Genomic DNA, 21,247 nt, shown 5'->3' with positions numbered 1-21,247 from the left:
CGGTAATGCATCTGAGGGCAGAGTGATAAACTGAGTCTGGTGGAGTAAGAGTGGAGACAGAGGCATGTCTATAGATAACATCACCATAATCCAGGACAGATAAAAAGACAGCTTCAATGATCCGTTTCCTATAGAACATTGGGAAAGTAGCTTTTTAAGTAACCATTATTTTGTCTTAGCTTGCTAACAAGTGTTGTTAATATGAAATTTAAATGTGAATTTCTAATGACAAGAATGTAATCATTACACAGCCCACCGAGCCTCCTGTTAAGCAGCTTTCTCAAAGTACAGTCCCCAAGTCAAAGAACACCCATGGCAGCAAATTACTTTATTTGGCATTTATTGTTTTTCAGTTAGATAGTCAAAATGAAGCTTGGTCTAGTGGGTATCCCCAGTCTTACCAACCCCTGCTTTAATGACAAGCTCTTACTTATTTATGCTGATCAGATAACAGACTGCTGGTTTTCGAGGATTTATAATTTTGTGCATCACTGCACATCACAGCCAATTCTCTAATACACTAAAGACAAATACATAAATTATACTTGTACTTTTAATAATCGCTAGATTAATCGTTTGAAAAATAATCGTTTGGGACAGCTCTAATATTCAACCTGGAATTTTAGCACTCTCATTCCTACAGCTGTGGAAAACCTATTTCTTAAAGATGTATACTGATATGAGATTGTGATTTATAGTATATTGCTGCGGAGGCACTTGAAAGCACCAAGCTAAAGCTTTTCTGATGCTTGAGAATGACAGAGGGGGAAACATCACTGTTGCCTTAGTGACACAGAACCTACAGTATAATTACTGAGAGTGTTAGCATGGGAGGATATGACTTCAGACACAGCATGTGCTCTTATTTTCCAGGCAATTGCCAAGTTAATTTGATTCATGTACAGTAGGAGGAAAAGGCACTGACATACAAAAAATGCTGTAATGTTAGCATTGTAGTCTGTTATGCTCCATCACTCATTATTCAATTGAGCAGTTCAGTTCAATTTCACCATCTTAGAATGATCTGGACCTGTAAGAACTTTGTAAGTACTTTTTAAGAAACTTTTAAGAAGTGCTTAGATTGCCTTTTTTTCACTTCCACTGTCATAAGTTGGATGATGTGTGATTGTGTTTCTATGTTTTCCCATATGTGTGTATGAGGACTCCACTACTGCAAACAAAATCTACCTCTGGGTACTAATAAAGTCACTTGAAATTGAACTTGAACCTTACAACAATCCCTAATGGTACAATTACTAATGGTAGTCACATGTCACTTACAGCACTGTGTATTCACAGTCTATTTGATTAACATTTTTCATTTTAAGGGGTAAGCAGTTCAAGCCACCTAGTTTTCTAAATAAACATAAATATACCTAAATCATATTCTTGGCTCATGAACATGGAAAATGTCTGGTAGGAAACAGCTTGAGAGCTGCCTGCTTCCTTAATTTGATCTGTTAGAGACACATCATTCAGTCATGTTATTGTTATGGGTTGTTTTACATGATGTGACATTATTTGTGTATATCTTATGCTAAAAAGAGTCTCGCTTTGATCAAATTAAAAATCTAAAATCAATAATTTCCACTTTCTTTGGGCTGATAGAGGAATGAGCATTTGTTAATTGACTGCTGGTGTATTGGCATCTGATTCAATTTATTGACTGGTGCTACTTACCTTCCTGTCATTAGGTTCTGCATTCACACCCTCGATCTCTCCCTTTAACACAAACATGTACAAACACAGACAACCCGTCACACACAGCTTGTTACATTTTCAATGAATTCCCTTTGTTCATCACGCATATGATAAACAGTGCCATTAATTTAACACCAAATTATTAATTGTCATCTGTCACATGCCTGAGAATGATTCTAGTCACAAATGAGACTATTTTACATAAATTACTGAGTGCAAGCAGCAGAACTTTTGGTGTAGTTAATATCAGAACCTCACTGAATTGGAATAATTGTCTATGCTTAACATAAAGAACAACTTATTTTGTGTTTTTAAGGAGGGGATGGTGATACTCACATCATGCAGAGGATATGCAGATGTATAGACACCATTAGCCAGCAGGCTGGTGATTCCTGTAAGTATGAGCAGGAATATTCAACAGGATTATAACCAGCAGGAAACACACACTTATACACACCTGTGTACACACAGACACACGTGTGCGCACGTGCACACGCACGTGCACACGCACGTGCACACACACATAAAACACAATTACCATTTTTTTTACAATTGTACTGATTAACTACACTGTAAACCCGAATGTTCAAAGTAATTAAATAGATTAAGAACTGTATACTCAAAGTTTTAGAAAAAGTTCTACTTACTTAATTATGTCAAGTTGGTGTAACATGTTCCTTTTTGAGTAATTTGACTAATCATTTTTGATTAAATGGAACTATTTTGCATTTAAGTGAGCATAACTTAGAAACATCACTTAAGCAAAACTTAATAGAATTAAGTTATTACATGCTAAGAACGATAAAGTCCTGTTATTTCTATGGTTTTAAATAGGGATGATTTAAAAAAAAAAACTTAATTTATATAGCACATGCTAAAATACAATAAAATCTCAAAGTGCTACTCCAAATAAATAAAATCAGTAAAAAAACCCAGTAACAATTCGATTGGGACAAATGGTCTACAATGCATTTGACATTAGTGGAGGACAAAATGTATTTTATTTAAGCATCAGTTTACTCTAGCCTATATGTTTTTTTATTTCTACTTAAGTGTTGAGCAGCTGCAGGTATAATGTTTTATTTCGAGTTAATCTCTGATTCACCCTCCGAAGCAGAAGGCAGCGCTAATGTGCATACTACACTGATTCCTTACCGCTCTTTGAAAAAACACAGAAGAAGAAAAGTTTGACCTGCAGAGATGGTTGGCGGCCGGAAGCAACAGAAGGCAGAAAGTTCGACCTATGTGGCAGCAGTCAGGACTTACCGTAAGTTTTGAAGTTGAATATTTATTCACTTTTACGTATTTAACGCCATGGATTGTAATAAACTAAGTTTACAGCAGAGGCAAAACTCCACTGGCCACCATGGTGCTAACTAGCTAACCAATTACAACGAATGTAATGGTCAGCTGCTAGAACTAGCGAGCTAACATTAGCTAACCTAGGTTACAACCTAATCTTTCAGAGGATCCAAGCTCATAAACAGTATATTTTGATATGTGATGAATGTATTTCCCATCATTGCATCTCTCTCTTCCAGTTTCAAGAAGTTAAGACTTAAGAGTTGAGGAAGATATAACTGGAGATGTGATAAAGATAAATGATATGTCATCTGTTCTGTTCCATGTGTTAGTTTGTGATTAGTGTCTCTTTTTCATCCATTCAGGACGAGTTTGATGAGCTAGAGCTTGATGGTGTTGCCTTGGGCCTCCTTACTGTCATCAGTGACCATGATACAAGTCCAGTTCACTACCACCCTGTGAGAATATCTGTCGTCACTGAAAGGAATTAGCCAGGTCGCCAAAAGCACTTTTATAGCTGATAACAAAAGCTAATATCATTTGTGTATTATTTATCATTATTTATTATTGTTTTTGATTACGCCAATTATTTTCCTGACTATCTGATTAGTTGTTTGGTCAATATCGGAAATTTGTGAAAAATATCTATTTCCTAGTAGCGGGGCGGCTTAACAGCATAATTCCAAAGAATCGTGCACTTTGTGATAAAAGCGTGAAATTTGGTACACTTATAGCCAAACACAGCCCAAAAAAAATTTGATATCGGGCCATCTCAAATTTTCAATATGTCGGCCGTGGCAGCCATTTTTCAAAATGGCCACCATTGGCTACTATTTCCATGTGAATTTTCTTTTGTGTTGATTATAATATGATATTGATCATACAGTTAGCCACATTTATTTACCTCTTTGGAGTTTGTACATGAATGATACAAATACATTTCAAGATGGCTGTTATTTTTCAAGATGGCCACCATGACTGGTTTGAAAATCATTACTGCTTCAAAGTTGCATGGATTCCTGTGATACGAATGATATTGGGATCAAATCACACATTTTTATGATTAGGAATTTAGGTGGCAACTTTAGTATTTAGCCTATTTGGAAGCTTACAATGCACGATAGGCCTAACTGACAATAGTAACTGTCCAAACATGGGGTCAATCGTGGAAGACTCAGTGTTTGAAAGGCCTGCTAAAGTCAGGTGCACCAAGAACAGGAGCACTAGCCAACAGTGCTTTCAGGCTCTCAAAGGCGAAATGACACATCTATGTCCAAACAAAAGGAACCTTAGAACTAAGCAGATTAGTCAAAGGGTCAAAGAGGGACGCAACAGTGGCAAAATTCTTGCAGAAACTCGATAATAACCTGCCATACCTGGAACTGGGCACACCAAAATTCACAATGGCCTCCACTTTGGCCTCAATGGGACAAACCTTTCCATGACCAACCACTTTTCCCAAATATGTTACGGTGGCCTGTCGAAATTCACACTTGGCTAAGTTCAAGGCCAAATTGGCAACAGCTAGCCTGTCAAACACCTCTTCCAGCTGAGCTACATGCCGAGACCAGGAATAACTGTAAATCACCACATCATCAAGATAGGCTTCACAATCTGCAACTCCCTTCAATACTTTATTTACCAGACGCTGAAACGTAGCTGGTGCATTCCGCATCCCAAAAGGCATGACAGTATACTGACAGAAATCGTCTGGTGTCACAAAAGCAGAGATTTCACAAGCTCTGTCAGTTAGAGGGACTTGCCAGTAACCTTTTAGAAGGTCTAGCTTGGTAACAAAAACTGCAGATCCCAACCTGTCAATACAATCATCCAGTCGGGGAAGAGGGTAACAATCAGGCTTGGTAACAGAATTAACCTTGCGAAGGTCAGTGCAGAAACGGAGTGTATGATCTGACTTCTCAACAAGCAGGCACGGGGAGCTCCATGAGCTAGCACTAGGTTCAGCAATACCATGTTGTAGCATATAATCTAATTCCTTACGCAAAAGCTGTCGCTTAACAGGATTCACTCTGTAAGGATGCTGCTTAATAGGAGCAGCATCACCAACATCGATGCTGAAGAACGTTTGTGCGTGTCGGCACATCAGAGAACAAGGCAGGATGCTTATCAATCAACTCAGTGCTGTCAGAATGTTTTGGAGAATCCAAATAAGAAAGATGGACATCCAAGTTAGTCAAAATTTTAGAATTTGGCAGCCTACCCAGAGAAAATTCTGGACTAACAGTAACATCAAGATCCGCTGGAACAACATCACTGTCCTCCGAAACAATGACAGTGTCTTCACCTACATGAATTAGATAGATAGATAGATAGATAGATAGATAGATAGATAGATAGATAGATAGATAGATATACTTTATTGATCCCAAGCTGGGAAATTACGGTGTAGCAGCAGCATTACACAGAGACAAGAGCAGTACAATGAAAAAAGAGGAACACTTAGACATATTAAATAGCAATAGAAACAAAAAAGTAATATATACAAAATAATGTACAAAATGTAAAAATGTACAGAATGTAAGAAATGTACAAGAAATATTTACAAATGTAAATGTACAATTAGTATTTACAAATGTATAAATAGGCAGAGTGACTGTAGTGCAAGATAAAATATAAGGTGCGGTGAAATGAGTGTGTAAAAACCACAGTGCACAGACAATATGTGTAATGACCAGAGTTTTAGCTGTTATTATTGTACAGTGTGATGGCGTGTGGCAGGAAAGATTTCCTGTATCTGTCCCTTCGACATCGGAGCTGCAGCAATCTGTGAGAAAAGGAGTTCCGTTGTCTGTCTACTGTGTGATGGAGAGGGTGCTGATCATTGTCCATGATGGATAACAGTTTGTTCAGCGTTCTCCTCTCCACCACGGTCTCAAAAGACTCCAACCTGAGACCAAGTACAGAGCCAGCCTTCTTGATGATTTTATCAAGTCTGTTGGTGTCGCTGGCTCTGATGCTGCTGCCCCAACACACAGCAGCAAAGAAAATGATGCTGGCAACAACAGACTGGTGAAAGATCTCCAACATCTTGCTGCATACGTTGAAGGATCTAAGCTTCCTCAGGAAATAGAGTCTGCTCATACCCTTCTTGTACACAGCTTCGGTATTAGATTTCCAGTCCAGTCTGTTGTCAATCACCACTCCCAGGTATTTGTAGTCCTCCACCTCTTCCACCACCTCCCCTCTGATCCGTAGTGGCTGTGAAGGCATCTTCTTGTTCCTCCTGAAGTCGATCACCATCTCTCTGGTCTTGTCGACATTCAGCCTCAGGTGATTCTGTCCAGTCCACTCTACAAAGCCGTCTACCAGTGTCCTGTACCCACCCTCCTCTCCTCCCCTTATACACCCGACAACAGCTGAGTCGTCAGAAAATTTCTGCAGGTGACATGACTCAGAGTTGTGCTGAAAGTCTGCGGTATATAAGGTGAAGAGGAAGGGCGAAAGCACAGTCCCCTGTGGAGCTCCTGTATCACTGACCACCACATCAGACAGAACACTGCCCAGACGGACAAACTGTGGCCTGCCTGTCAGGTAGTCAGTAATCCAGGAGATCACTGTGTCATCAACTCCCATCACCCGCAGCTTCTCACCCAGTAGCAGAGGCTGGATGTTGTTGAAAGCACTGGAGAAATCAAAGAATGTGATCCTCACAGTGCCTCCTCCACCATCCAGATGCATATGGGCTCGTTGCAGCAGGTAGATGACGGCGTCATCGACTCCTAAATGGGGCTGATAGGCAAATTGCAAAGGGTCCAGAAACGTCCTCACCTGTGGCCTCAGCTGGGCTAAGACCAGTCTCTCCAGGACCTTCATCACATGAGATGTGAGGGCGACCGGTCTGTAGTCTGCTGGGTCGGATGGCCTCGACTTCTTGGGGACTGGAACCAAGCAGGACTTTTTCCACAGCATCGGGACCTTCTCCTGACTCAGACTCAGGTTGTACAGATATCCCAGTACAGGAGACAGCTGGCTGGCACAGGTCTTTAGGATCCTGGGTGTGATGCCATCAGGGCCTGCAGCCTTTCGCTGGTGAAGTCTTTCCAGCTGCCTCTTTACCTGGCCTGTAGTCACTGTTGGGCGGGGGTTTATGCAGATGTCTTCAGTGGAAGAGGAGGAGGAGGAGGAGGAGGGAGGGGGGGGGGGGGGGGGGGGGGGGGGGGTGAGGGGGAGAAGGGGAGGGAGGGGGGGCAGATAGGGAGATGCTGCACAGGAGAGTGCTGGGGGGAGGGTCGAGCCATTTGGGACAGTGTGGGTGTGTGGGGGGTTGGGGGTGTCGGGGGGGTGGCAGGAGGTGAGCTAAACCTGTTAAAAAACTGGTTGAACTGGTTAGCTCTGTCCAGGCTCCCTGATGTCTGCCTGTCTTTCCCCTTCATCCCCGTGATGTTCTTCATCCCCGTCCACACATCTCTCACACTGTTCTGCTGGAGTTTGGCCTCCAGCTTCCTCCTGTAGTTGTCCTTACATGTCCTCAGCATCTCTCTGAGCTCGTGCTGCACTCTCCTCTGCTCCTCTCTGTCTCCAGACCTGAAAGTTTGAACTTTGAACCATTGAAGTGTTCAACACAACAACAATTTTCACATCTGAGATCATGGGCTTGTTCCTCTCGCAGTAGGGTTTCAACAGGTTCATATGGCATAATTGCGCCTTTCGTTTATCTGGAGTCTTAACCAAGTAGTCACACTCACCAACCTGGTGGTCAATCACATATGGTCCACTATATTGATCCCCTTCACAGTAACAGAGAGGTGCAGTAAGGTAGCTTTTTGCACTTACACTGCTTAACACAAGCCTTCTTACATTTGCAGGAGATAAGTTCATAGCTGGACTTGCCTGCATCAGGCAGGCATGTCCAAAATGCTTCATAATGACCCTCAGATGCCTTTGACCAGCCCCATGTACAAGGAGAAGGAAGCTCTGGTGTTGACACCAGCATCTGACCCCAGACATGGCCTCCTTGATAGACTGCCCTCTAAACATGCTCCTTTAGGGCAGGCTTTGTTGGAGGGATTGAATGCACATTGTGCTTCTTTGCAAAACACTTCCTCCTAGCTTGGTCTATGTCTGTGGATGGTTCGATCATAGAACAGGATTATAAACCTTTCAATAGTTGCCATTACCTCCTGTAGAATGTCATGTGGGGCAGAGGACAATTCTAATAGGGCATTTGTAAGCTCCGGAAAGACAGCCCACACAGCCCATGCAGTCTTTTTCCCATGCCCAGCAAAGCTTGATACTGTGTCACAGCCAGTCAAAGCATGAAACACTGGAAGAGCACGTGCCTTCTCAGGCCCAAATGCAGCTGAGATTTCATGGGCTGCTAGGTATCGTAAACTCTCTCCAGTACCAAATGCCAACCAAAGCTCGTTCTCTGCCTTTAGAGCTTGAGCTGCTGCCACAGCTAGAACCACAACATCAGTATCAACAGTTTGGATCATAATTTTCTGATGACCATTTTGTACTGCATGGGCCACCAGTCACAACATACGAGGGTCAGCTTCCTCATGTGTGCATGGAGAAATTGAGGACAGATCAGCAAGGGGTGGCTTGCTGAGGACAGCAGTCCACCATTTGAAACGTGGTATTAGCACGTTAGCACGTAAATTCTTTATGTGGAACAGGATGTTAATGGGAAAATAATAATAAGGGTTTTTCTAAAATAAGTTTCATTCATCTATTTTCAAGCCTAAATAAAGCAGACATGGTTCTGCGGTAACTTCCTACTAGGTAGTCTTATATTAACAGCAATCCACCATTTGAAACGTGGTATTAGCACATTAGCACGTAAACTATTTATGTGGGTGTCAATGGGGGAAAAATAAGGGTTTTTCTTAAATAAGTTTTATTTATCTTGTTGTGAGCTAATTGTGATAACAAAACAAGTTTTAAAATAAGTTTTATTTATCTAGTTGTAAGCCTACATAGAGCCGAGCGTATGACAAATATGAACTTGAGGCATGTTGCAATGGTCAAGTCATATCTGATCTTTCCAATGAATTGAAGGACTTGAAGGTGACATCAACATGTCACTATTTTTGAGACTTAGGTATTTGAGAAGTTTAAGGAAAAAGACTGACATTAAACTAAATTCTCTTTAGCTAATTTTAACTAGCACCACTTACATTTGTGTATGATATCTGCATGTAAATCGTGGCCATCTTGAATTGTGAGGACAAAGGAAGATTCTGGGCTTATTACACATTGCAGATTTTATTTCTGCATGATAAAATGTATGATTATTTATGGAGATTGACCATTTGATATGCAATATACAAAACTTTATTACAATTACGATGTTCATGCTGATCTTGGCAATTATCTTGAATTTTTATTGATTTATATGTATTCTTCATGTATAAACTCCTTAAGCTAGGTATGGTAAATAAATGTAACTAACAAGATCATCAACATCATATTTTATACCATGTAAATAAGAAAATTGATCTAAACTGTTTTTAAAAAGGCCACCAAGGCCACCATGTTGAAAATTCACGATGGCCGGATATCCAATTTTTTTCAGACTGTTTCGTTTCGTTTTCTTTTGTTTCTCCCTGAGGGTTGCGGGTGATGTTACCGCTTTATACTACCTTTTTCAAGGTGGAGCGGGGGTTACTGGGCCCAAATCCAGTGACTCTATGGGCGAAGGCCAGGGTACTCCCTGGATGAGTCGCCAGCTCATCGCAGGGCCCTTACTGATGGCAATGGCTGCCACACAAGGTGCCAACTGCACATCAGGAGCAATTTTGGGGTTCAGTATCTTGCTCAAGGATACTTCGGCATGTAGCTCAGTCCTGCCCCGGGGAGCCAGGGATTCGAACCAGCGACCCTCTCTAGACCTCAGCTCTACCCACTGAGCTACAGCCGCCCACGGCCTTAACTGTACCAAATTTGGTACAGTTTGGCCTTAACTGTACCAAATTTTATGCTTTTATCACAAAGTGCACGATTTTTCAGCTAAGCCGCCCCACTATAGGGCCTTAAGTGACCAGGAACACATTTGGAAGGCTAGAATCAGAGAATTTTGAGTTATATAAGAGAGATATTAAGTTTGTTAAACTCAGTGTAATTGAGGCAATCAATTGCCTCAAAAATGTTAAGTTTTGAATCACATGTTTTTAAGTAAACAAACTCAACATATGTGACTAATGTGTACTTAAAACAATGGCAACACAAACTAATAAACATTGAGTTTGGTTAACATAAAAATGGTGTGGTTGTGTACTTATTTTTTTAAAGCTCCGTGAACTTATTCCAGTGGTTTTGAAAACTGGAAACTTTAAGTCATATTAACTGAAAATAATTGAGTTGAGCTAAATCAGCACTTTAATTTAACTGTTATCATAAGGTACAAGTAGCAAGTCATCCAACCTTTAAGTTCTGGAGAATTTTGACTTTTGAGTTCATCAACACAAAAAAAATTGAGGCAATTTCTGGTAACTTATTCGGGTTTACAGTGTACATGAATAGGAAATTTTACTGACTCTAGTTTTTATTGTTTGCCATAGCAATCGGAAAGTAGGTATCTTTAGTGATAGGTGATTCTGTCTTTTGTAAGAGTTAAGTCTTATATTTCTATTCATTGTTCTTATTCCTATTGATTATGATAACATTTCATCCACCACTATTATGGCTGAGATCTGGTAACATGGCAACAGTACTACTAAAAGTCCACCAGGGATTGACAAATTGTAAACAAGCCACCAGTTTATCTAGAGATTAACTGGTGTTTACACACTACAGAAGCTTTTCACCTTCTGGAGTGTTTTGGGGAGTTTTCAGGCCCGGGGCAGCAAGCTCAGTGAAAAATGCTGGCAATGGCAGAGACAATCTCACTCCCTACACTCCTCTGTAGTGGTCATGCTGTATAGGACCCAGGTTGATTGCATATTGATGTACCCCTTATACTAGAAATATGGGCCTTACCCATGGAGTATTTGGCTCTAGTGCATCTTGTCCTCTTCAGTACCTCATAGACCTGACGATACAACAAAACATTTAAATATTTAACCAAGACTTAAAGACATGACATAATGTAGATGAGGAGGATACGTTTAACATTCATTTGTATGATAACAGGGAGAAGCAATCAGGCAAACTGATGAGCTGTGTCTATCTGTCCTGAACTGCTGATCAGCTCAGTGTAAAACACAGAGCAATACTCAGTGTTATTGATAAGAGCTGGAGCTCAGTTGGAGCCCAGTGTCTTTCTGTGATTGAGCAGCTCCATCCAGTATGAGAAGAAAATCGCATTTCCCACATTGGTTGGCCGCATTTCCCAGCCAACCAATGCGAAATGCTGTGTAGGCGTGCATTTCAATACAGCAGCATGTGTATGATCAGTTTTTTTATGTGAGTCACATAGAGGCAGGAGTCATATTGAGAGCAAGTACACAATAGGGAGTACAGGGTGTCATGACTATGCTGTTACGTTTATGAAAATGCATTTGTCCATACACAGTTGACTATCCTAAAGGATGGGGCTTTTAGATTGGACAAAATACCAAGAAAAAAACTACAGCATGGCTCAAAACAGAGTGTAGCATAGCTGCTCCTCACAAATTAGATGAAGTTCTGGTGTACTGTGTGTCTCATAAGAAGTGCCAAGTGAAATTTGGTTCCATTATATCTCTCTCTATCCAACTCTGGGATTATGTTGCTCTGTTTGGAGCATTAACCTCTTGGTCTAAATGCATCATCCAAACACTTTTTTGACACTAACAATAACAACAATCTAAGATCAGTGGAAAAATGCTCCTCTCATACATGATCTCATCAATTATATGATCAGTAAACCCAAATGTTAAGTACTTGTATATTCATTTGCAGAAAGGTCCAAGGAGTTACCTATACAGATGTTATGAAGATCTGGAATGTTTATTTCACTTAAAGAACTGGCAGGAGTTGATTAATTTGAAGTGTGCAGAAAATGTGGCGCTCTCATCTCCAAAGCATAACTCCAAAATTATTATTTAAAAAAATTCATGTGACCTCCAGAAAAGCATTTCCAATTCAAACTTGGTCTCATATCTATATGCACACTGTGTCATTATAATGAAGTGGGAGCCTATTTACATATAATTTGGGCCTGCCCAGATATGATATATTTATGATTTAGAGTTGCATATGGTAAGTGATCTGATGCAAGTTGAACTAGTACTCCTAGTTCTATCTCGTGTTTTATTTCAATGATGATTCAGTAATTAATGTTACCAAATGTTAGAGATGTTAGAGTATTAAGAGGGAAGCCTCCCCAGTCAATTCACATTTCCCAACACATTCTCTCACATACTTGCACACTCTCTGAATTTCTCTGTATCTCGAAATAATGATGCAAAGGGAAAGACAAGTGACACCTTCTGGAAAAAGTTAAATTATTTATACCACATAAATGAATTTCATACTACAGTATATGCTTGTGTATGTACATGCTATACAAATTGAGGTATTACAGATGCACATAGAGGCCGATAATTTTCTGTTAATCTCCGTCCAACCCCCAGCATTGAAAAATAAAACAAAGACTAAAAAAATGATCATTAGTGAGCTGAAATTTAAAACCATAAATGTAACATATCACACACATGCTATCGCCATGCTGAGGCAACACTGTTTATTTTATCCTGAGGAACTATTTTATATCAAATATTATTTATTATTTTATCATTCTGGCCTCCAGAAGGATCCATCTTCCAATTGCTTGTCTACTAAAACCAATACTTACTATTGAGCTTCTGGTCTTGGTGTCAAAGAACTTGTCCCTGTCAGACAGATCGAATCTGGCAACACAGAACAGAACAGGTTTAGTCTTAGTTATAGATCTTGATCGAGTAGGCTGATCTCTTTTTTCTTGACTTCATAGTACATATTGGAAAAAAGAAGAGAGGAAAGGTGAGTTGAATGCCAGTCAACATCTGCAGAGTTAATCTCTTGTTAATTTGCGCTGCACCTTTCCCACAGTAACCTCTGTCTAGGCCCTGACTCCCTCTTTACTTAATGTTTTAAACCTCACTCTATTTTCTCTTCTTAGCCTTCATCATATTTGGTTTTCTACTTCACCGTTTTTTAAACAATGTTAGGGTAAGTGGGTGACCTGCCTTAAACTTGGGTCCTAGTTTAGCTTCTAGCCCAGCTTTGCAGCTTTGCATCAAGTCATCTTCAGTTAATGTAGCATGTCTTACAAAGTTAAAGTTGAACAACTGTGCTGCCTCTTGACATGTCTGTAAAGCAGACAAGCTTATCCCTGCTACTAAACGTAGATGTTTGGGGCTCTTCAGATACCTTTAGTGTAAGGCTTGACAGCAACCCTGTCAGCAGTCTCTGGAATGTGTTCTATGCTGTACAGATTATAATAACTATATTACTATTATCTCTATACTGCAGAAATGTACTTACAGGCATAAGGCAATAAATTGACCAAATACAGTTGATGGTTAAGCTCTTCAATGCTAATTTGGAATTTGTGATTTTTCTGCCATATGAACTTTACTAGTTGGACAGATAATGTGGGAGTTAAGAGTTCAAGAATGTTGATGTGTTTACATAAACTCTAAACCAGGTGACTTTCACTAAAACCATTTTGCACCTGCTGAGCCATGCAGGTGTCATGAGGAGAAAAAAACTGTGTGCGAGAAAACATTTGATACTGTACGTTATACTTATTGTAAGCAAGAGTTAGAAAACATGTGTGACAGCAGTAAGACATACAAAGGTAATTCTGTAATGCTTCCTTCCAGGTCCTGAAATTAGGTAAGTAGGTGATAATTACCTAACAATATATTTACTTTTAATTAGGCTCCTCCTCTCATCCTCTGACGCTCCCTCTCTCTCTCGCTCTCTATGTATATATATATATATATATATATATATATATATATATATATATATATATATATATATATATATATATATATATATAGATTTATATATATATACACACACACACACATACAAAAAGTACCCATAAAATAATACATATAAACATTCACCCAAAAGCTTGTCTCCCCATCTGAGGCAAGCTGTGAAATATGTCTCCGAATAGGCATCTTCATAAACAAGGATTTCCTACCTACATGGCTTTCACTAAACTATACTGTATCCTATTGGAGTGGGTCACTGAAGGTATAAACCATCACAGCAAAAGAGCCATGTACAATAAAACACATGTACAATGTGTTTGGAAAATCTCATGATGTTATCAATATTCATTGAAGAGCCTAGCTTCAAGGTGTGTTGAAAGCAACATTTTCTCTCTCTTTGTGTGTGAACAGCAGGGTGCAGTAATCCGAAGGTCAATCCTTTGCAGTACAGCAGGGCCTTTACCTCAATAAACATATTTTAGATTGGGCTGCACTGAAGCCCATTCTTTGTCTTGGTATCGATGAAAAGAAGCTAAGATGGTTCAGGGGACAGCTCCTCCTCAAGGCTTGGGAAGGAGAGAGCGGTGGGCCCTCTAGAGGTCAGGGGGCTTGTCAAACACTTCAGGGCCCATGCTTTCCATTAGCATTTTTCAAACAAGTTAATGAGGGTTGTCCAGTTCACTACCTTCTGGCACAACAATTTGTAAAGTGGTTCTTCTTGACCAGTTTTCTAAGTCATCAACTCAGGGGGTTAAAGTTGTCAGCCTGCAGCTTACAAATGATTACCTCTGCCTTGGCGAGTTTTTAAAAGTTTTCTCAGGCCATACTTTAAACTGTGGTGAGCCGTGCCTGGAAGAAGTTGACATACACCAGCACCACCAGAGAACTGATAGAGTGTGGCTTTTTAGCCATCTCTGTGACCAACTTGTCCAGGAATAGTGTTTTTCTGTTTCTCAGTTTTGTGTCTTAAGTGGTAAAGTGGTTATTGACATGTACACAAAGTTACCCATGTGAGATAGGGGAGCCCATCTATCTTGTATCTCTCTCCTATGCAACCATACTCTGAAGTCCCAGACATCATTTACTTTAAATAAATACTGCAGTTTGGGGGTTTAAATTAGATAATTTACTATAATTTTCCTGGATTAACTTCAATATTCACTCAAAAAAATGTTCAAGAATTTCCTAAATTTTTAAGCAATGAACACCTAGTCTGATAAAGCTGTATTAATAAATGTGGTTTGGAAGTCACTTTACTCTGTTATCTCTATCTAGGCTTTATTTCAGGGAACTGGGCTGGAATGTTTTCATGACTGATGAAGATGAAATAATGGAGAATATGTGGAGGGAGACCTCCTGCTAGCTGTTACTCAGAGCTGTAAATATAGCTGCCCACTGCCCACTCTCTCCTCCATACATCCCAGCAGGCAGGGATTTATGCAGAGACATTTCTCCTCTCTAATCACTGCCATTTAAAGTGGTTTCACATTTTGGAATTGAACAGGAGGCAACATTAAAGTCATGACTCCTGTCTGTAGTTAATCCAGTTAATCATTGCTTTAGCTATTTTCAAATTCATCCAACATAGTGTTGAGAATATGCAAATGACTTTTGTGATTCAGGCTACATGTGTTTATTTCCTCACGGGAGAGAAAGCTGAGGGAAGGGAGCTTCAGCAGAATGCAGCAGAGAGTGTCATGCTTCAGCTTTACTGCCATGTTCGAGTCACACAGCTTGATAAACTTACTTTTTGTTCCAATTTACACCTCTGTGGTTGTTACTTCTCTGTACTGTCTCCATATTTAAAGAGTGGGTAAAGCTGCCTATTCCAAATCATCCTCCTGTTCGGATGTGAAACAAAATGGTAGACTAATGCTCCAAAGACAAAATGCTAAAGTTTGAGTTTCTTCTTTTGTATTTAATTTTCACTGGTTTACTAACTTGCCCTTTGCAAAACAGTTTTCCAATCACACAGAAATACTTCTCTATTGACTTCTTTGTCTAATCTGATGACAGTAGTCCAATTTAGACAACAAAGCATGTGAAAACTTAACCCAATTAAGGCACCAAGTCTTAAGCAGAAATTTTACTCACAGATGCTGCTTCTCTCTGGAAAAGGGGTGAGAGAGGGATTTGATGCTTTGTGGCCGGTTGGCATCGACTTTTGGGTGCAGAGGAGCTGTGATTTTGTGAATGAACAGTCGGATCTTCTCCACCAGGTTGCTGCCTTGTTTCACATCATAAACCTGCAAAGGAGGTAAAAGAACTAAATTCAGCTGGAAATCTGAGGATTCTTTGAGTATAATTATAGTTTGTTTTCCAGAAATTAAAATGTCCTGTGATCTGACATTATAACTACTGTACTCAGATGTGTTTGTATGAGTCCAGTGCAGCCCTCAAATGGCCAGCCAAAGCTGTCGCGGCTGGTAATTATTAAACTTGATGGGGTTTTTTAAATTTAAAATTCCATTTCGCATCCCCGTTGGATTTCATTCAAACTTAAACTGACCAAAAAATGGCTTAATTCGGGTGTTATAACGCTCCATTAACCCAATAAACAGAGGAAGAGGGAACATTTATTTTCACACTTTTCACCAACTACATTTTTTCATAAACATCTTGATGTGTAATCAAAAGGCTCTTTGTGCCTGAGTTAGAGTGCACAGAAACATACACAGACCCAATGACCTCTGACATCAAGGAGGAAGGATGTCTAGAAAGACTAGTAAAACAAAACTAAGATGACTTGCCCCTCCAACCATGGAATTTGCATTCTCATCCTTATGTGTTAAACATATCAAGAGTCATAAGTATATCACATTCCACGCTGAGTTGCTCCCTCTCTCTTTCTTTGCCTTCTATTCACCCTTAATGTCTAAAATCGTCAAAATCTCTTTAAATGTGTAAGTATATGTCTTGTGTTTCAGAGCTTGTAATGATTTTGACATTACTCTGCTTCAAAATCTGGTAATTTACAAGATAGCACACTGCTGAGCTTTGGTAATAACTCTTAACACAATGATATAAGGAAATACCAGTAACACATGAGTGTGTCTGATGTTAATCAGTACGATCTGCTTATGATTTGAGTTCTAAGATTACAGATAAGAAAATGTTCATTTGTTATTTGACTTGCTATTCTGTGTTATTTGATTAATCCATCCTACAAGATATTAGGGCTTTCATTGGTTCTTTGATATGTCATATATAATGATGATAGACTGAGTGAGTTTTCAATTTGTATAAAATATTTAATCAAATATTATTTAGGAACCAAATTACTCCCCTTTACGAGTAGGCCAGTTCTCTTTCCACACAAATGAATTAGTTAGCAATCAGTAAAAGAGCATCAAGGATCAAGGATCCCCTTTCTCTTCCTCTTCATCCATCCTCCACTTGGCTCTTTGCTTTTGCTCATCACCCTTTGTGGGCTCTCCATGGAAAAGCACCCCTGCTTGGCTGTGCTCCCAACAAGCATGTACTGGGTTTGGCTTTTGTTTTACACTTTTAACTGAGAGCAAAGCAAATGTTCAGAATGAACTTTGAACTGAGAAGAAAGCCTGCAAAGATTCCTAAAAGCCATTCATTTTTTTATGTAGTTAACTATTTGACTTTTGAATACTTTTTGGCTCCATGCACCCCAGCTTAGCAGCCTGCCACTGAACACAACAGGTCCAGAGAACACATACTGTGTGTCTCCTATGTGGCCTCAGATAGGCATGGTCTGAGCCTCGACTCATCATCCTGAAGAAGTGAGACCAGCTGTTTCACTGAACCTACTGTACTGGCTGTCTCCATGGCTCCTGACGGTCTGTTTGCCATGCTTGCCATTTTCATCTCATCATCAGCCCACGATCACCACAGAAAAGGAAATAACCATCTTCACGCACTGTGTCTAAGAATTGATGCAGGGCTAAATTATTTTTGCTTTTATTGATTTTAGTAAGGTATTCCCTATTATGGGTTTTGGACATTTCTGCAACAATACAACAATACATTGACGTTTTTGACTATGTCAAAACTGTTATTTCTTCATGTTCTGTTGATCATTTTAGTTAATTTTTGATAGCAAACTCTTACATATTACACCTTTAAATAATTGTATTTGTGGTTTCCTTTAAGTGAGAGATGCATGTCAATGTAATCAGAATTAACAATTTTCCGATTCACGTGCAAGACAGGCAACTGTCCTCTAGAACTGCTTTGATGTTGGTATATTAGAGCCAACAGGGCAACAAAAGCCTACAGAAGTCAGTAAATTTGCATTTGCATACACACTGGCAATTGGGTATGCAAAAAGGGTTTAGTACCTTCTTTGTTGGCATCTTGAGCTTCATGAACTCAGCCTCACGACACAGAACGTTCCAAGGAGCATGGATCTTCAAGAAGCCGATTCCAGGGATCTTACTCTGAAATACAACCAAGGTTTAGTAGATATTTAAATACTATTATCTCTATGTAGCATTGCTGAAACATTGTTTTGTATGGACTTTCCAAAATGCATAAACCACCAATTAACAAAACAGGTTTGGTCGACATTTAAGAAAAACATTCCTGCTGGCAGAGCAGCATGTTTTGTTTCTGTTTAAAACTCTGCTGTCTCATAGAATGCCAGGAAAATCCTCCACATCCACCTAAGCAGAAACTTACGTCTTTATTGGTGCAACTGATATTGTTTCTGCAGCCTCTACTGTTACGTAAAACCACTCATATGCTGCCAGACTCACTTCACACCCTTCAGCTAAGCACACTGACCCGTCTGGATACAGAAATACATCATAACCAATTCAAACAAGCTGGCTTACTTGATACAGATGTATCTTGAATGGATTCTTCTGTCCACTGATAAGCAATGTCGCGTAAAGATGTCTGAATATTAGGGGTGTCACGATTCTCCAAATCCTTGATTCGCTTACATCTTCGATTCTAAGGTCAAGGTTCGATTCGATTCTCGATTTTTACATTTATTTTTTTTAAAGCACAAGTTGCTATGCCATTTTTAGACTAGACTTTTATGCAATATAATATCTGACCTTTGTTCTCAATGTACCACACTACATTGTCAAATTTAAAACATTTATTAACAACATAATGTAACAATAACTTATATCTTAAGGGTTAGGACTTTTTTCTCGACAACGCGAACATCAACATAACTCACTGGAAATCCATCTTTCACACCGGCGACTTCAGTGAAAGAGGAGGGGGTTCAAGTTCTGTCGATGGGTCTCCTGCATCTGCAGTTGCCACTGTTTCTAAGAGTGGCGTAGCCCCTTTCAGGAATATGGCGGTGCGTCAGGTGTGTGTGCATAAGGTGTGAGTGGGCGAGCGAGAGTGAGGGAGCGTGCATACCTGCGGACAGTGAATGAATGGGAGAGGAAGGAGAAGCAAAAGGAGTAGCAGTAGTGGCGACAGCAACAAAGTGTACAGTACAGTCTGCAGTTTGGCTGTGAATAAAGGCGACGGTCCGGGAGCCGAACAGGAATGGTGTAACACCATGCTATGGTTTGACTGGCTGTAGCTAATAGCTACTGGCTTAGCTAGTAGCTAAGTTAGAGGAGGTTGACTCGCATCACTTCAACACGGGTGTGTTTTTTTCGCTTGGCAAGCTGACCAGACGTTGAAGTGGGGGCGTGACAGCATCGGCGATTCTATTTTTTTTAGAAATCGTGACACCCTTACTGAATATGGTAAACGTTGTTTACATGAACAGGTAATATGGCATAATTATTTATGGTTTTTCAGATTCTTATTGATCAGATATCTGATACCTATAGATAAGTATTTATGAACTGATGGTTTATCTGTGCTGCTCTAAATGTGTTTGTGTTTATTTTAGTGTTTCTATGAGATATTAATTAAACTTAACCCACAATGTCAGATGTTAACTTAACATTGTTGCTTTATCTGATTTTGTGCAGAAGGAAAATGTGTTTGGAACAAAATGAATGATTAATACCTGTTGTTGTGGGTTGTTTTTACCTGCCAATTTTATAACTATTACTCTGATTAGTAATTATCATATTGATTCCCTCACTAATCAGTCTTGTGTCTAAGCGTAGGCTTAACCATAAGACTGACCAACACCTTGATTCCACCGGGCACGTTTCTATGACCTTGCCGGTGCGACACAGCCTTATTCCGTCCTCCATGCGACTTCATGTCCCACAGGGAGCATTTCAGAAGCAGAGCGTCATGCTTGCTTGATATTGTTGACTTATTCAGACTGTGCTGATTTTTCAACCTTTAAGTGTGTTTATTGTGGTTATTTTCAAATTTGTTGTACCGTAGACCCCAAGTCTGTCTGCTTACGACCAAAATACATGTGCCACTTGTTCTCCGTGGCATAAAGCAGAAAGCCATGTCAGAGTCATGCATATCATATATCGTCCCATATAGACCTACCCACTAAAGCCTGGAATTATTATTTTGGTACACTCAATCCTCCATCGGCTCTCTATTGGACACCGTCCTCAAAATGACATAGAGTGACATCATATCAAATGCTGAGTATTAGTTATTACAGTTTGAGTTGCTAAAATACGTCTGCTCATGTGTCAAAAGTCTGCTGGAGAATTTTTTAAGGAATAACTCATTGTGAGATACTGTGAGTTAATTTATCCATTCATGAAAAAAACATTTTGTTCATGGATCCACTCACGTAGAATAGTCTAGCACATCTTTGTTTGGATGACATGAGAAAATAAACACACTGATGTCAAAGTAATTGCTCTGAAGTCAGTTCAAAGATGTGGATTAACTAAAGAAACAATAAGTTGACTGTCAACGAATGTCGGCTTCAATTTAGTTCAGTCAGTTATTTTTAAATAAAATCTAAAGATACAGTTTTTTATGTTTATGTTATTATGTCATTAAAATATAAACCAACATCCCCTCAGGGTTTATTAAACAGATAAATTAAATTGGATGAAATGTTCCTTTTGGGACCTCAATTTCCATTCTCCACTTTTTGTCTAAAGCTGCTAGAATGGCTTAAGACTCTTTGTCTTGTTACCTGTAATCTGTTCAGTTTCCCATTAATTTCTGTCATAATCTTCTGTCCTACACTCACTCACTCACTCACTCACTCTCTCTCTCTCTCTCTCTCTCTCTCTCTCTCTCTCTCTCTCTCTCTCTCTCTCTCACACACACACACACACACACACACACACACACACACTGTGCCCAGCATCACACACTAGGGCCCATCTTCATGCTGAGTCCATATGTACCACATAATTAACTATTCTACTTCAATACAGCTTAACCTCTGTCTTTTTCTAACAACGGGACAATGATGATTTAAAACAGTAAAATTCAATGCTTGTTGAGTGTTTGGCATTCTTGTCTGACTTTGATCCCAAATGAAC

At 39.6% G+C, this 21,247-nt stretch overlaps 1 protein-coding gene across 6 annotated transcripts in view; it reads right to left on the bottom strand.

The window, feature by feature from the left end:
- The window catches only part of ano1a (anoctamin 1, calcium activated chloride channel a), a 120,824-nt gene that overhangs the window by 26,607 nt on the left and 72,970 nt on the right, over positions 1-21,247 (bottom strand). For all 6 annotated transcript variants that reach the window (XM_030413863.1, XM_030413865.1, XM_030413860.1 and 3 more), the window contains 6 exons: positions 18,188-18,286; positions 15,972-16,123; positions 12,743-12,797; positions 10,945-10,996; positions 2,038-2,093; positions 1,681-1,722 (listed from right to left, as the gene is read on the bottom strand). In XM_030413863.1, the coding sequence (XP_030269723.1) occupies positions 1,681-1,722; positions 2,038-2,093; positions 10,945-10,996; positions 12,743-12,797; positions 15,972-16,123; positions 18,188-18,286 (456 nt within the window). The remainder of the gene's footprint in view (positions 1-1,680; positions 1,723-2,037; positions 2,094-10,944; positions 10,997-12,742; positions 12,798-15,971; positions 16,124-18,187; positions 18,287-21,247) is intronic.

The sequence above is a fragment of the Sparus aurata genome, chromosome 4 (genome assembly GCF_900880675.1).
Source record: "Sparus aurata chromosome 4, fSpaAur1.1, whole genome shotgun sequence".
In the NCBI taxonomy this organism is placed as follows: Eukaryota; Metazoa; Chordata; class Actinopteri; order Spariformes; family Sparidae; genus Sparus; species Sparus aurata.
Note: the sequence above shows the minus strand (reverse complement) of the source record. Positions and strands in the feature narration are given on the sequence as shown.